The 18,211-nt window shown below is 42.8% G+C and overlaps 1 protein-coding gene across 8 annotated transcripts in view; it reads right to left on the bottom strand.

The window, feature by feature from the left end:
- LOC124432333 (protein tiptop) overlaps positions 1-18,211 on the bottom strand; it is a 147,123-nt gene that overhangs the window by 20,304 nt on the left and 108,608 nt on the right. The window contains exon 1 of one of the 8 annotated variants that reach the window (XM_046981237.1): positions 1,288-2,869. The exons of the other annotated variants lie outside the window; for them this stretch is intronic. Within the exon in view, the coding sequence (XP_046837193.1) occupies positions 1,288-1,300 (13 nt within the window). The 5' untranslated portion in view covers positions 1,301-2,869. Of the gene's footprint in view, positions 1-1,287; positions 2,870-18,211 lie in introns of those variants that run through there. 8 annotated transcript variants of the gene reach the window in all.

Genomic DNA, 18,211 nt, shown 5'->3' with positions numbered 1-18,211 from the left:
ACCAAAGAAGAATAATTATTCCGTTATCCAATGATTGCGATAAAAAAAAAAAAAAAAAAAGAAAGAAAGAGAAAAGAAAGAAGAAAAAAAGTAAATTTTCTTTCGGAGCAGGAAAAAGAAACGAGAGAAAAAGAAAAAGTAAAAAAAAAAAAAAAATCAAGAACGGATAGCAAAGAATACATTTTATATATCTATCATCGTGTCACTCATTTTTTCTCGAAGGACAATTCCTCTCGGTCGTTTATATTCGACATAAAAGTATCATTCGAAACGTGCCAAAAGAATGTTTCACGTCGTCGGTCGCAAGATCCACGTCGCTTAATAATCCACCTCTATGTCTGTTTCGTAGCCTTTCGCATTTCGTGAGAAGAGGTATAATTAACTATACGGCATCATCGAGTTGCGGAGAGGAATGAAAAGTAAGAAAGATAAAGAAAGAACAAAAGAGGGAGAGAGAGAGAGTGAGTGAATGAGTATATGAGTGTGTGTGTGAGAGAGAGAGAGAGAGAGAGAGAGAGAGAGAGAGAGAGAGAGACGGAAGCGCGGTATCTCTTTGGTGATTGGGTGGTAGGGAGTGAGAGGTATATAGAAGGCAATCGGGTTAATAGTCTCGCGCGTTCTTCGTCGAATGGTATTAATGCACACAACGTGCACATACAACACTTATACACGTAAGTAAGCCGCGAAGATGCAAGCAGCCGATGCGAGAGACCGATTCAGGTACGACGACTGGATGATGGATGGATGGTACACGTCCGGTAAGACCGTCCGTCCGTCCATCCGTCTGGTGCGTCCGTGGGTCCGTCTATCCGCATTCGTCTGTTCGTCCGTCGGTCAGATCGCGCAACAGGCGACAGTGATGATCGATGCGGGACTGCCGTCGTTCCTGCTCCTGGCTCCTGCTGCCACTACCGAGCATGGTTCTCGGTCCCTGATATTGATGCTGATGCCTTCGTTGCTCCTTAAGAAGGCAAAATCCGCAAAACTCGTTTCTCTCTTAAGTTAACTGTCTACTTGTTTCTAATGATTCTTACGGAAGTTGACGCGGACGCGATCAATGATATATTTTGATTAATGAGAACATTCGTCTTAAATTAAGATATGAAGGAAGGATCTTTAATATACATATATTTATATATGTATATATATATACAATTATTAATAATAAATAAACACACACACACACACACACACATATATATATATATATATATATATATATATATAAAATTTTTATGAACGTAGAATAAAAAAGAATTATATCAGAGGAGATAAATCAATACTTACGACGTATGGTCATGGAATTTAACAAAGTTTATGTACGTAGACGGATGAAAGGGAAAGAAGATGAGGGAGCTCTTCTCGGATTTGTCTATTCTCGAAGAGGGGAAGAACGATCTCGCGATAGACGAGACGTCAACAGTACCTCACGCTTCCCCTCGTTCTTTGGTAGCCGTTTGGCTTTGGAACGTTCGACGAACGTCCCGAACCGGACGCGGCTCCGAACGAGAGAAGCCGTAGAAGCGTGGATGGCACCGTGAGGGACAGAAGGAGAGAGGAGGTGACAGGAGGACGCCTTCATCACGATATCCGTCACTCCACTCCTCTCTCTCTTTCTCTCTGTCTCGTGCTTTCTTCAGTTCCTCTTTCTCTTCATCCTTCTTCTCCACCTCCTCCTCCTCCTCCTCCTCCTCCTTCTCCTCCTCCTTCTTGTCCTCCTTCCACAGCTCTTTCTTGCACTTTCCGTCACGCTGCCTTTCGAAGTGTCAGTCCTGTTACAGACTGCCGGTGCACGGCCCGTGACAACAATAATTGTCAGCGAAGTAACGTCTCTCAAGTCGAGAAAGAGCGAGGAGAAAGGGTGAAATGTCCGACGAGAGAGGAAGAGAGAGAGCCGACAAACGCTGCTGTTTGCCCGCGCGCGCGGGTACGCGAACGGGCGCGAAAGAGAGAAAGAAAGAGAAAGAGAAAGAGAAAGAGAGAGAGAGAGAGAGAAAAAGAGAGAGAGACAGAGCAGTACGCTCTATTTATAGAACCGACAACAAACACGGAGCAGCTGGTGTCGATCCGTCCGGTTATCGTTGCGTTTACACTGACTGTGTCATATTCGCTTTCTCTCTCTTTCTCTCTTACTCTTTACTCCCTTCCTTCCTCTCTCTTTCTCTTCTTTCTTTCTTTCTCTCTTCTCTTTTCTCCCTCTCTCTCTCTCTCTCTCTCTCTCTCTCTCTTTCTCGCGCGAAGCCGCACAGAAGTTAAGAATCTTTCGCCTTCCTGTATGCCCGTCCATCACATAAGTGTTTCCTTAATACGCGAACGTCTGTGCCAATGTACAATTTCTTACCAACCCTCTTCCTCCTCCACCTCATCTTCATCCTCATCTTCATCCTCATCCTCATCCTCATTCACTCCGCCCTTCCTCCTTACCCGTCGCCACACCCCACGTCGATCTCTACCCCTCCTCTCTAATAATACAAACTTAGAGAGAAGAAAGAAAACAGAAAAAGACGAAATGAAAAATCGTACACGTACACGTCGACTTCCTTTTTAGAGTGATCCGCCTCAGAGGAGAAAGAAAGAGAGTTGAGAGAGAGAGAGAGAGAGAGAGAGAGAGAGAGAGAGATCGTTCTTACGGACGTTTCGATCCGTTCCGCGCGAAATACTTTAACACACAGAAGAGAACGAGACGGAGGTGGAAAAGAAGAAAGGGGAGGTGGGGAAGAAGGAGGATACTTCGCGGCTGGCCGCTCGCGGTGTGACGGACGTAGAGAAAATAAGGCGCGTGACCGGTCCGCGTCTTAATCCCGTCTTCTCTCGAATGGATGTCTCTCGAAAAGAGCCGGCCGTCCGTCGCTCCTGCACATCCTCTTTTCGTTTCGTTCGAGAAGAAGAAGAAGAAGAAGAAGAAGAAGAAGAAGAAGAAGAAGAAGAAGAAGAAGAAGAAGAAGTAGAAGAAGAAGAAGAAGAAGAAGAAGAAGAAGAAGGAGGAGGAGGAGGAGGAGGAGGAGGAGGAAGAAGAAGAAGGAGGAGGAGGAGAAGGAAGAAAAAGAAGATAAAGAAGAAGAGGAAGATCCCGAAATAGGCCGACGTGTTCGCGAGCGCGAATGAGCGAACGGCCGGCTCACCGATCCGTCCTAATAAATATTGTGTCAACGTAAATAAATGCTTTGCCACGTGGTACACTCGAGTGGCTAGACTAAGAAGCAGTAGTAGTGAGAAAGAGAGAAAGAGAGAAAGAAAGAAAGAGAGAGAGAGAGAGAGAGAGAGAGAGAGAGTATAGAGGGAGAATATGGCGGCAAGCTCGATCCGTCCTCCGGATGACGGACGGTTGATGTACAGAAGGACAGGTGCACTTTTCGATCTTCTCTCTCCGACATTCAGACTCTTCTCGGCCCTGAGGCAACCACTCTTATACCACGTTTCTTCCATCGTCGTCGTCGTCGTCGTCATCTTTGTTTTCTCAACTTCGTTTTCGTTTCGATATCGTCCTCTTACTTCCGTCTTACCCTTTTTATTCTCGCGATTCGTTCCGTTTTGCTTACTCTTGACATTCCTTCGAGTCCAAAGATCTCTATTGATTCTTACTATATCATTCTCCCTCCCTCTCTCTCTCTTTCCTTATGTATAATATATACTTACAATATGCCGTATGCATCTGCTACATCTAGATATATTTTGTAGTTGCGGAAACGATTTATTCGAATCGATATTATAAAAGCTTTTATCGAATAGATAATGATCAAAAGCTCGTGTATTACCAACTCGTAAACTCGTCGGTACATAGTCGGTAAAAATCGAATATCTCTCTCCTATTCGTTGACCAAGTGTATAAAGTATTTGCTACGTACGTATGTACGTACGTACGTACGTCCGGCAGATTAGCGTGAATAGGGATTAGAAACATCGACTTGTCGTTGAAGTAACGGATGGGTGATGCGGTGGACAGGTGCACCACTCAATCTTCCTCTCTCACGCCGTTCTCCTCTAATTTGCCTGTCTCTGCGGGCTTCGATCCGCCATCCTGTCTGTATAAAGTGCGTCACGGATGCGCCGGTTAACTTTGTACAAAAGTCTAAACCGATTTCTATGTCCGTTACTATTATTTTTCTTCCATAACCTCTTCCGTAATTATTTCCACTCTCGAGAAATGTATTCGGTTTGTCTTAGCGACCTGTAATGGCGTCGGATTCACTGGGAATGAAGAGCTCGCGTCGTTCTAAAATTACTTGAAAAGCAACCGTCAATGAATTTAATATACTCGGACGTTTCGAAAGATCTTTCCGTCGGTTTAATTCTCGTAATATTTCCTCTCTCCTTCGTCGTTACGGAAGTCCATTAAATATCTCTTCATCGGTGGACAGCCGCCTAAAAATAGTCATGCTAATGCGGTACATGACAAGATTTACGAGCCACCCGTATCTGTTACTTCGACGCACTTTCATCGATCAACGGACGGCTAATTAAAAATCCCATCTTAAGCGTTATACGAGCTTTAAAATTTTTTTTTTTTTTTTTTTTATAAAATTTACTATAAACGTACCGGAATTATGTTCGAATAAAGAAAATTCGGATACGTGGAATTGGAGAAAAATTATGATCTGTCCTGTCGTTGGTGGCCTTTGTCCTTTTCACGGCTTGAAATACGCGTATAAAAAACAAGAAAATGAATAAGAAGATAAAGAAGAAAAAGAGGATAAAGAAGATAAAAGAAGAAGAAGCGCGACGAAAGGAACGCGCTGACGATCGTTTTGGAAAAAGTTGTGTTCTGGAAGAAGCATAGGACGAAGGGAGGCAACGGCGAGGGGTGGGGTCGGGAGGTGGCAGTCAGTCAGTCACTCGACTTGCCGTCGCTCGAAGCCAGAGCAGTTCCAGCGTAGTCGTAAGGGGGCCGGGACAGAGCTTGGAACAGATTTATGCGACACACATGCGGCAAGGCGTATAACTCACTCGCTCGCCCATAATATCCTCCCTCTGAAGCCCCCCTGACCGCCCCATCGCTCGCCGCTCCTGGCCCCCAAAGGCATCGGGATGAGAGACAGACGCACCAATACTCTCGAACGAGACCCAAGCGCACTGATATTTATTACGTATTGGGATTATGTTATGCAGTGGTGCTTCCCACTATGATTTCTCCTTATGCACGAATAGTCCAGTGTCGTTATTATACCACTATCAACGTTTTTTTTTTTCCTCGAGTCGATTGCAATTATCTTTTTTCTACACACGACATTAAATTATTTCGTCCAACGATAGTCGTTAAATGTTATTTCTTTATTTCATTTTTTCTACATTATTCTCATTTTTGTGCATCAAACCTGTCTGCATTCTTAGACACTTTATTAGCCCGTTTAACTGAAATTTAATGCTTTTCATGTCATCGGGTTAATCGCGTTCAAGTAGCGAATAAAATGATATTATTTGAAAAGAAGGTCGTCGAATCGGTAATCGTATCGTGCCTGATACGAGAGACTATAAGCAACGCTATTGAAAATATTCTACGTTGTTTCAAGAGTTGTTTACATTGCTATAATAAAACGCCCGCTGGTACGCCACCGCTGCTGCATAGCAGGGTTCGGCATCAGTCAACGTGATTTACAGTAGAATGTGTCATACTCGCGGCCAGTCACCGGGAGCCAAAAAAAACAAAGTGGAAATTCCAATTTGTAAATCGTCAAATATTGGAGAAGAAATTTAGAAGTAACTACAAACTAGGTATATAATTCTTCGCATCGCGTAACGATTTCGTAACTTCGATTGCAAGCTACTGTGTTTTACTGTATCGTGATAAAATGCTGTCGGTTGGTACGCACTATCTCTTCTGTTCACGCGATATATATATATATATATATATATATATATAAATATATATATATATGTATGCATGTATGTATATATGTATACATGTACGTATTGGAGGTAAAAATCGTATATAACAGGTGCCGAATAGAAGAGAAACCGTCGATATAAATCAACGCGATTATTGATGTTTCGAATGACTAGGTTCCATCGTGACCACTCGATTATCGTGTCCGAGTAAATAACCGTATCTACTTACGGAACAAATAATGAGGCCGATACTCGTAAAGTGCTAAGCAAGAATGGATTAACAGTATATCTATGGATTCGATATAATCGGATGGTTCCTTTCGTTACGTTACATTTAAAAATTAAACGTATAACGCATAAATACAGAAATAATTTCAATGAGTTTCGATATCGGAGAAACAAAAACGACAAAGAAACGACATGCAAAAGTCTCGGGTCTAACATGCTTTAGTAAGTAAATAAGTATTTGATCCATTTAAACGGATATAACATCTGGATATTCGTCATTAATAAGATATTATTTTCGTCGTCGTCGTCGTCGTTGTTGTTGTTCTCGTTATTATCGTCTTTTATCGACAATTCACATGAAATATGTACGGTGTTTATGCGAAACAAGTATTCAAAACGAAATATGCGAAGGAAGCGAAATCGATTAGTCCCGTCGCGAATCGTCAACGCCGCGCCGCTTGGAAAGGCAAAGAGTTTTTTCGCGGCATCAGGAATGCCACCGTAAATCGTCCTGTCTCCTCGCTTTCGCCCAACGGCTTAACGTATATTCCCATAACGCGAATAAAAACGGGAAACGAAGCGGGCAACGGGGCGGTACGAAGAGAAAAGTAAAGAGGAAGAGGAGAGAGAGAGAGAGAGAGAAAGAGAGAGAGAGAGAGAGAGAGAGAGAGAGAGAGAGTATACGATGTGGTTAGAAGAGTTCGTAAATCGAGTAAGTCTCGTTTGTGTGTGCTCTGTAGCGTTACACACCAGCTTGGAGCTCTACTACGTAGAATAGTAGTAGAAGGAAGAAGAAGAAGAAGAAGAAGAAGAAGAAGAAGACGAAGAAGAGGAGAAGTAAGAGGAGGAGAAAGAGGAGAGTCGATGGTGGTGACGAGTACGCCGGTGAAAGATAGAAAGAGAGCAAAGATGCGAAGAGAAAGAGGAAACTCTCTGTATATACGAGGGGGTTCAGCTATGCCCATACAGAGCCTAGTTAGCTTGGGATCGTACCACCTTTGTTTGTCCGCCCCACCTCCGCCATCCTCGCGATCGTAGCGTGTCGTGTGTGCGCGCGCGCTCATGTTCACTCTCTCGCTCGCTCGCTTGTTCGTTCGTTCGTTTGTTCGTTCCGTCGTTCATTCGTTCGTTCGTTCGTTCGTTCGTTCGTTCGTTCGTTCGTCGTTCGTTCGTTCGTTCGTTCGTTCGCTCGGCCACACGCACACAACCACACCAGGGCGAGCGACGCACGTGTACAAACCTCTTCGTTACGCACACCACGAACCCACCGGTAGCCGTAGCATTATATCGTGAGCACAGAAGTAATTTATAGTTGCAATAATTTATTGGGTACCATGGGGTTTATACTTGCCTGACGTGTAGCCATCCGTCACCGTCAGTGACGTCACCTCCCTCCACATAATGACTACCTACGTCCCTGACTCTTCCCCTGTCCCGCCAATAGCTCTCTCTCACTCACTCTCTCTCTCTCTCTCTCTCACTCACTCTGCACTAACGGTCTCACCATTTACCCCGCACCTCCCCCGCTTACACCCCTTGCACCCTTCTGCGCGTAACTAACCCCGCTCTTCTCATTTCTACTAGACCATTCGTCTAGTTATACTATGCAGCGTCGCTTAACGACGTGCGACGTCCGCCGTAATAATCGTGTGAATCTTCCTCAGATGGAAAAACTATGATCGAGAATGTTATTAACTGGGAACGATCGGATTCCTTATTTCTTAGGTTTAAATTATATAAGGCGTCATTTGTCGAGTTAAATGAAAACCTCCCGTGTTCCTGGTCCGTGTATAACTTACATTTTATGTCATTTAGAAATCGAGTCGTGTCAGGAGGAACATAGTCGGTTTAGACGACCGGTTCAAAGAGGTTCAAAGAGAACAAGAGGTCAACGTCACCGTAGCCTTTGTCGCCGTACTCGTGGCATGGGAGCGAACGAGCTAGCGATAACGATTTTTTATGAAGTCGAGAAGCGAGGAGAAGGAGCTCGTATATTCTCAACGCGGCAGAAGTTCGTTTGCCTGACGGACAGCGTCGCGTAAGACAGGATGACGTGAGACCGCGATACGTCATGTCTGGCCCCCTACCTTACCTCCTCTACCTTCTACACCTCCTATCTTCATATCCTCCCACCCAATGCTTCTTCAAGTTGATGCTACCTTCCCTGGCATCAACCTCCGATCCTCGGTCGTCTTTTCGCACTTCCTTCAATTCCACGTATACAGTGGAAAGTATTAGAGTGTATGTCTGTGTGTGTGTGTGTAAGGGAGAGAGAGAGAGAGAGAGAGAGAGAGAGAAAGAGAGAGAACGAATATGTCGGCATCGATGTTAGATGGTGGTGTATAGCAGTCACCAGAGGCGCCTCACGATGGCTTCTAGAGATGACGAGTCGGTCCAGAGCTAGATATGCTCGTCACGTCCCTCGCTCGCCTTCTCCCATGAGAGAGAAGAGTAAGAAGGATGGGGACAAACGGAGAAGGAAGAAGGAGCAATGCTAGGTGAAGGCGGAGGAGAAGGAAGGTGCTGGTATTGCTACCGTTGGCGACGTTGTTAGTAGTAGTAGTTGTAGTAGTAGTGTAGTAGTGGTAGTAACAGTAGTCGTAGAAGTAATAGTAGTAGTAGTAGTAGAGGTGGTAGTAACTGTGGTGGTGTTGGTGTCACTGGAGGAGAACAAGTAGGGTGGTGCTGCGAGTGGAAGTGACGTTGACGGGCGTTTGTCACTGTCCTCGGCAAATAATATCCAGCACTGCTCGGTATAACCACCCCCATCTCTCCCACTCCCGTCTTTCCCTCTACGAGCTTCTCCTTCTCTTCCTCCTCGTCCTCTTCCTCTTCCACCACATCCTCCTCCTCTTCCTCCTCCTCATCTCCTCCAACTCGAGACTCTCCCGCGGACAACGCACACCGTGAAACTTCAAACGTATGTGAGAGAGCTTGTTCGTGTCTTCTCTCTCGTCAAGGCATACATACGTATGTATGTATGTACATGTGTGCAAGCATCCGTACGGATCTATAACCACTTGTGCCATGAGCTATGAGGGATGGCCGTCCCGTTGTACATTTTCTCCTTCGCCGCGTTCTAACACCTTGTCTATGCCTTCGTATCTGCTCTCTCTCTCTCTCTCTCTTTCTTTCTCTTTTTCTCTCTCTCTGTTTCTCTCTCTCTCTCTCTTTTTCTCTTTTCTTTCTTTGATAATTTTCTATAGATCAATGATCCTAGACGAACGCAATAGAACATTTGTTTTCCATATGTCGTGCGTATCTAATGTATCGTCCACGTGACGCGGCGTTAATAGAGTGGAACAGGTAAAAAAGATAATGAATCGTGAATTAGCACGAGGGAGTTGAAATACGGCTAATGGTTCTGTCCCCTCCATCCACAAGGGAATCCCCTCCTTTGGTATATCGAACGAACGAGGATAATTAGGGGGAACTTATTCGTGCCGTCGGAAAAGGAAGACAAGATCCACGTCGTTGAAGACGACGAGAATTGATCGAAGCAGAGTGGGCGCTGGTGCGAAGTGGCAAGGGTGGAGTGTCTTGGCGACAGCCGTCAATCGATTGTCAAGCAGGTCAGCCAACCAACCTAACCCAAATCCTTCAAGTTCTTCTCTCTTCCTCTTTCACTCTCTGTCCCTCTGTCCGCCGGTTACCTTGAAAAGGGGATGACTCTTGAGACTGTCGACGGTTAATAATTACTAAAACCGAAACTATTCTAGAAGTCTACCGACAAGACTAATAATTATCGCCCTCTATTCGAGAACGTACCACCGAGTATCATCGAATGGAAACGTGATTCTTGGGACTCGTAATAAACTCGTTCGCTCATTTAGACGACGACGTCTCGAATTAGGTTGATTCGTAATTACAGACGATCAAGAGCAAAACTCGGAGCTTAATTTGATGTTATACTTTAAATTTGGCTCGTGGTAAAGCAAGATCCCAGGGACCGCTTTACAATTTGTTGGGCTTACCGTAATGACGATCTCGTCGAGAGAGAAATAAAGAAAGAAAGAAATAGAGGGAAAGAGACAGACAGAAAGAGAGAGAAAGAGAGAGAGAAAGAGAGAGAGAGAGAGAGAGTTCGTGGAATTCTGTCTGCGACCATAAACTCCGAGGCTGTCATTAAGAGCCGCTTCATCGACGATCACTTGGCAAAAAGGTTTTTGTTTTCTAGATGGTCTTCGACAAAGCTTAAGCCTTTTCCCCTCCTTCGATGTATTTACAAAAAATAAAAGAAAATCGATCTTCTACATTTTACATCGAATCCTAAATATGTTTAAGTACATACTTAACCAATGTTGAAAAGTATCTGTTCCTTGTTCAAAGCAAAGTAGGGACGTTGTTAGGAGAAAGGGTTTAAACGTCAAAAGGGGATTTAATCGAGCGTCGAAAACTGCGGTGTGTTCAATTTCCCTCGATTAACGTCTCGTCGGTGCGGAGGTAGTAGGCTTGGGGGCTAACTCATTCGTCTAGTCAAGAGGGAGATAGGGAAACCGACATAGAAAGAGAAAGAGAAAGAGGAGGAAGGTTAGGGAGAGCTTTTGGGAAGGAGGAAAGGAGAAGAAAACTTTCATCGAGGAGGAGGAGGAGGAGGAGCAAAGGGAAGAAAAGAGAAGGGATGTAATGAGTCGAAGGTTGTGGTGACGACTGACGAGTCGTCTGCTAAAGTGACGCTTCGACTTGACCGTTCTACGTTCTCCCCTACCCATTCCCTATACCTCTTCCAACCATCAATGTGAACTTTGATTATCTAACTGCTATCTCTCTCTTTCTCACGCTCGCGCTTGACATCGCCAGATACGAAATAAACCAGTACAACGATATATATATATATATATATATATATATATATATATATATATATACCTAGATCCTGTCCGGTGAGTAAATGGAAGGGGTAAAGGAAGGAGTAGACACCCTCCTAGCCGGTTTCTGGACTCCCACCTTCACTACCGCCATCGCCACCACCACCATCCTCCCCCTTTTCCCCCTATCGATATCAAGACTACCGTCCGACAGATCAATGCCGTGAACGGCGACGACGCCTGGGCGTCCACCGACGTCTCTTTGGACAGACGGCTCTGAGCATCGACGGACCTTCGAATAGGACCATTCGGCTTTAGAAGACCTAACCTACATTGCTTTCGAAAAACTACTATTGTGTTCGCTGCCGACTCATTCGCCCAAGACTCCCACCGGGATCGCCTTGCCAAAACTGATTAACCTCGGGCATTGTTGCACGCGATGTCCGATCGTCGTAAACCTCAAAGTTTCTCCTTTTTTGATCGTTTTGAAATATTTGGAGAAAAAAAAAATAAAAAGAAATAATTAAAAGATAATGGTTTACGTAATAAAAAAAGAAAAGAAAGAAAAGAAAATAAACGTTTGACTTTTGTCGAAACTATATAAAAGAAAAAGATTTACTCGGCTTTCACTGGTATACTGTCAGCGGTATTCCAATAATCTCAATCGCATTGACGTAGGCCGACTAACCTTGGAAAGAAAGGGCTGTCTCTTGGTGCTACGGAAGACAGGACAATTCTGAGCGAATAACGTGACGGACGGACAGACGGCGTTGGAAATCAGACTCGTAGACTTCATTGCATATTCAGCGAGCGGAGACAAAGTAGGAGGGAGTTTTGTCTTGAACTCCGAAAGAGAAAGAGGAACGGAAGACGGAGGAGGCGAAGGAAGACGACGAAAGTGGCGGTTGTCGGGAAACCGAAAAGTAACAGTCGGTTGGACTTTCACGAGGATATCGCGCGCTACGGCGCTTTATTGGTTTCTTTTTTTGCTCCCTCCCTCCCTCTCTCTCTCTCTCTCTTTCTTACTCTCTTTCTTTTCTTTCGGATACCCGAGTCCTTTCGAGAAAAAGCTAGAAGACGCGAAAAAGACAGACGTGGACGTGCAGAAGGGGGACGAATAGGGGGTGGGATGAGAGGAGAGGTGGAAGAGATGAGGGTGCGATTACAGAGCGACCAGTGATATATCTTGACGCGAGTTATTTCAGAGTGGAATAGAAAAAAAAAAAAAAGAAAAAGAAGGAACGAGGAAGATTCATTCGAAGTTGGTAAACGTAAGTATGTAGTCCGTTCTTTTTATCTATCCATCTTTCTTTCTTTCTTTCTATCTATTTTTCCATCTTTTTTCTTTTCTTTTCTTTCTTTATCACTTTCTTTTTTTATACTATCTACGATACAAATTCCAAAGGATGACTACTATTTAAGAATATATGTATATGAAAATTCCTTTTAGGATATTTTTCAAAGATTTCCATTATATTTCATCGTGAGTATATTAGATATAAGAATAAAATATAATCATATATATTCCTTGTAAGATATTTTCGAAAGATCTCTATTACGTTTCATGGTGAGTATATTAGATATCAGAATATAATATCAAACAAGCACTGTCTCTCTTCTATATCATGTATATCCTTAATTGAGTGGAACAGAAACGCGTTTGGATTTAATAAATTCCTACGAACTAAAAGAGAGAAAAAAGAAGAAGAAGAAGAAGAAGAAGAAGAAGAAGAAGAAGAAGAAGTAGTAGTGGAGGAGGAAGGTTGAGGAGAGTAGATTTGGATTGAACAAGCGCGAACAAAGCCAGCACTAACTTTAGCTCGCAAAATCAAGGCGATTTCTCGACCAGTGTGTCTCGTTGAACCAACGGGTTTGCTTCACCGTCGGTCGTCCCTAATGACGCATTTTGACGGACGAGAACAGAAATCTGTTTGTAGAAAATGCATGGTAATTGCTATCACGCATGAGGCTGTTAATTTGAAGCCAACGCGTGGGATGCCGTCTGACAGCATTGAAAAGAGCAATAAGCATTTGAAGTTTTCGCATGGCGAAGACGTTTCTTGGCATCATTAACCTCGCAATATCCGAATTAAATACACACCTACCTAAATGTTTTTGGTCGCTAAAGAGAAAGTAACGTACGAATATCGAATATAAAAGATTTCTTATATCAAAGAAATTTTATTTCAAGATAATTCGCAATTGAAAAGGTAGAATAATATTTCATAACGATTGATTCCTGTTACCGACAGCACACCATGGGAGAGTAATGAGAACGGGATACGAAATAGGATTTGAAGGACAGCTTAAAGGATGGATTAAACCGTCCACGGAAGACAGTGTCGAGACTGTCCAGAGGTTTCGGTCCGAGAGTTTGAAGGAAGTTGGAGCCTTCGACAGCGACCCAAAGGTTTGTGTGGTGTAGTACGTGAAGGGTGAACGTGAGCTTGCAGTAACGAAAGAGAGAAAGCTTCTGTGTTCCGTTCTACGTGTATGTGCAAGTGATAGAGAGAGAGTGAGAGAGAGAAAGACGCATGTATTCGACAGTAGAAGAGAAGGAGGGAGAGATCTAGAACGAAAGAGAGAGATAGAGATAGATAGATAGATAGATAGATAGAGAGAGAGAGAGAGAGAGAGAGAGAGAGGGAGAGAGAGGGAGAGAGAGAAAGAGAAAGCAAGAGCAAGAGAGAGATGGAGGGTGGCTGTTTCATCTGTCACCTGCAGACGCCGCCTTCCTTTCCGTCATCGTCCCTCTCACCCGGCCGGCAGCCACCCCCGGCGACCCCCTTTAATAATAACAACAATAGAGCTGGACTAGTGGCGGTCGGTCGCCGTCGTGGAACGCGGCTCGGGGGTGGATGTCGGTGAGGAGAGAGAGAAAGAGAGAGAGAGAGAGAGAGCCATGGAAGGAGTAGTGTCGGTGGGACGGTACGGGTCACAAGACGGCCGTGTCACGTCCGCTTCCAGCCTCAGTTCTACCCCCCTCGACAGGTCCTCCCCACGTGTCAACCTCTTCCAGGGACGTACTAACTTATCTTCGACAGCGGTAGCATTTTTTTCGATCGCTCTTTTCACCGATGACAATGACTCTCTTTCTTTCTTTCTTTTTTTTTGCCTTTTCTCTGTTTCTTTTTTTTTCTAGTTCTATCAATTACACCAATCTTCCTTTTTATTTTCACTTATTTTCCATGGCAAAGGATAATTCCTTGCTAAAAAGTTCTTGAGGATTCCATCAAGAATGGTATATATAACTATCTCTAAACAAGTTTTGTATCTTGAAGGGAGAATAAGACGTTCGAGTCGTATGTACATATGTATGTATATATGAACGTACATACGTTTATATATATATATATATATATATATATATATATATATATATATATGTATGTACGTAAGTAAGAACAAAAAGTCATAGAATCATGAGATTTTCAGATGTTATGGAGACCAACGTCTCCAGAAGGTAGGACGAAGATCCGTCCCTGATATCATCCAGTTTCTCCTTTTACCAACGTTCGTTCGTTCATCCGTTCGTCCGTCCGTCCGTCCGTCCGTCCGTCTCGTTTCTCGTGACCCTTATTACACGTCGCGGCTCAACTTCATCAGGGGGATGTCGCACCACTCACGAGTACGAGCATTAACCTACACGCGTATTGGTACGGACTTGCTCGGTCCTATATGTGTAAGCTACTACCGTTATGCTAATGTCCATGGACATATCTGTGAGGGTAGAGAGATGCATCTGCAGTATTTTGCGATAATGGTTACGTCGGTATTAGTAGTGGTGATGGGCTAAGGTTGTAACATCTCGTGTGTTAAGACCTAAGATAATGTGATAATATAACCCCGCTAAAGAAAAAAAAATACATATTATAGAAAAATTTTCAATTCGATATATCTTTCAAAATTTATTCCATGCCGATCATTTCAGCACACTTTTACTTTGTCAAACTTTGTGAACGAACACCTCGATGAACATCGCTCCGGACGAGATAAACGTTCGATCGAAGTTATATTCGGTTTTCTCTCTCTCTCTCTCTCACTCTCTCACTCTCTCTTGGGCACTCTATAACCCCCGGTCTCTCTTTCATTCAACTCTCACATATCCAATCGATATGTTATTCCACGAACTGTTCCGGATTACGAGTTGTGTCGTAACCGTGCATCGCTACTCGCTAATTAGAATTGTACAAGTTATTTATATTGGTAGTGGTATGTCGTCCGAGTAAAATAAACTCGTCGCTTACTATAAATCGTGACGCAAGCTCTCGAGCGTGTGGTTTTATGCGCTCGGATGCGTTCTCTCTCTCTCTCTCTCTCTCTCTCTCTCTCTCTCTTTCTCTCTCTCTCTTGCTATACGCCAACTAGTGAGATTCTAAACTCGTATTTCAGGAAATTCCAATAGATCGTAAAGTATCGGAGAAATTAATTTACAAACTTGCCGACTCGATCGAGGATCGTCTTCGAGAGGTTAACAATATTTCTGCAACATTTCTATATTCATCAGAGTATGATATAGTCATGAGAGGGGCTTCATGAATATCTATACTCACGTACAAGCTTCGAATTTACGCTCAAACGGAAAGCAACGCTTAAGTTTTCATATTCCAATGTGGTATGATTTTTTTCGATAACCCCATTGTATGCTGCACAGTGAAAAAAGAGAAAAAGGGAGAGAGAGAAAGAGAGAGAGAGAGAGAGAGAAAGAGACAAAAGTGAAAGAGAAGAGGACACACGTTTATTAAATCGTATGAATATTTTTCGCGTCGCATTGCGTTCAATCGCGGAAATGCGCTCTCTGTTTTTAGGTAATCGCGTATTATTTTTCTGTACGCGCACGTAATATACAACGCATATGTATTGTCCGTAGAGAAAGATCGAAACGGGAGCTCAATACTTTTTGTCGGGAACTTCGTGATTTCGCGCGTGACCTCCGAACGCGTTCGGACCATTAATCGTTCGTAATTTCGTTCGATTTAATTACCTGGTCGACGCGTCCGAACCGAACGAGGCATTAACCGTCCGTACAGAACGAAATGTTTGCATTTTAATACGCGTCGCCGATGTTTCCTCTAGCTCTTTCCTCCTCGTCCTCATCCCCGTCTCGTCCTCCTTCCCCACTCGCCACCCAGTCCCACCATTCTTCCTCACCCCTCGTCCTTCTTTCTCTTTACCCCGGCCAATCCTTCGCAATACCCCTACGGCTCACTACCAATCCGTATATTATACTTTTGCTTTACCTACCTAATAATAGACACGTAACGAGTGCATCGCTGCATCAATTAACGCCTGATAATAATTAGCGAGCGAGGAGAAGCTCGTTGCGTGTAAATCCGACCTGCATTTTTCAATGTCGCACGAGCGAATACTCACGGAACCATTAAGTTACAGCGTATTTACTATTATGTATACGCCGAGATTCCCATAGACTCTCGTGATCCTTACCTGAAACAGAAAAGAAATGTGATTTCGTTAGTATACTAATTGGAAGGAAGTTACTTAACGTATCTACCTATAGATGCATAGATATCTATATACATACAAGCACGTAAACATATATATATATATATATATATATATATATATATATATATACATGAACTATAGTAATAGGTTCGAGCAATTAAGAGCAGCTTGCTGATTGATGTCGATGAACTATGAATCGATAGGTTACGTTACTGGTAACTAAGCGTAACATAGCGAACTGCTTTTGAGTACGTTAACTTCTGCGCATAGATAAACACGTAAATACACACACACACACACACACACATACACATATATATATATATAGATATACACATTCATATATACATACATCCATATGTTACACGTACAGAGAAACATTCAACTAGTGAGTGACAGACACAAATTCGCTAATCATTCAACTGCGAGAATATATATATATATATATATATATATATATATATAAAAGAAAAAGAACAAAAGAAATTTTTACGAAGCTTATCATCGAAAGGAAAAAAGATCAAATTATCATTTTATACATGGAGACTGGGAATGGGCATTAGGGATGGGAGAAGGGGTAAGAGCGGCGGTATTGTTTGTTTATATGCAAAAAGATAAAAACGAAGAAAAGAAGAAGAAAAGAAAGAAGAAAAGAAAGAAGAAAATAAATAAAAATAAAGATGATAGAGCGAGGTAGTCGATGTAAGCGCAAGAATCTTGCTGGATATTGCCGTTCTCGTCGATCGATGAGTTCGATACCAAAGTAATTCGATGAATGCACGGACGCGTGTGCGTAATGGCAATCCCACACTGCGCTCTCTCCGGAGTTTCGTTCGTCGCCACCGCTTTTAACATTTTTTTTCTTTTTTTTTCCTTTTTTTTCCCCATTTTTCCCCCTTTTTTCTTCATTTTTATTTATTTATTTTTTTTTTCTTTTTTTTTTTTTTATCATTCGAAAGGTAATCCAATCGAGAACGATGATTGAATTATTAATTGAATGACGCGCATGGTCGGGGTCACACGCACGTTCCCGTGTATCCGCCGTCTCTCTCTCTCTCTCTCTCTCTCTCTCTCTCTCTCTCTCTCTCTCTCTCTCTCTCTCTCTCTCTCTGGTAACAGTGAGACGGTTTCTCATCGTGAATAATTCGCTCTGCCTATATAACCGTTGCCTTTTAATGCGCCTCGAAAAATGTATTGACAATCTATAAACCAAACTGAAATAAAATTGCACACATTTTCGGCAACTTTTATCGCGACCTTATCACGCGTACGCTAGATAACGTCACGTAGATAAGTACATTTTATTTTGGTTATATCGCGATAACGGTCGAATAATTAGGATGTATCGGATTAAAGTTTCACTATATTTATAACAGTTGTATAACTATTGTATAAACAATGCGAATTATTAATGAGAGACTCTTTTATCGTGTCAAAGATCCTAGATAATTCGTATTATATCTTTGTTTTGTTTTTCTGTTTTTTTTCCTTTTTTTTAATTTCCTAAACAAATAACGAATATCCTATTTTCACATGAGAATTGAAAAAAAAATTCATTCCTTTTTCATTGGTTCTTTGCTCTCTCTCTCTCTCTCTCTCTCCCTCTCTCTTTCTCTCTCTAACGCGTATAGTATTATATATTAATGTTTTTCGTCTCTCTTTTTTTGTTCTTCCTTTATTTCTTTTCTTATTCTTCCTTTACTTTCGATCGAGGACTATCAATTAACGTTCAGATCAAATTCGTGGTGTGAAAATCGTGTCGATCCTTAAAGGATAAAAACGGCAACGCACAAAAGAGCAAAAATACGTTCGACTGCGGTTACTGTAAACAGATCTGAGCTCTTCTTGATGTTGAACGAAGCGTAGCCATCGTATCGAATTAAATC

Source organism: Vespa crabro, chromosome 24 (genome assembly GCF_910589235.1).
Source record: "Vespa crabro chromosome 24, iyVesCrab1.2, whole genome shotgun sequence".
Classification (NCBI taxonomy): domain Eukaryota; kingdom Metazoa; phylum Arthropoda; class Insecta; order Hymenoptera; family Vespidae; genus Vespa; species Vespa crabro.
This window is presented reverse-complemented; position numbering and strand designations above follow the sequence as displayed.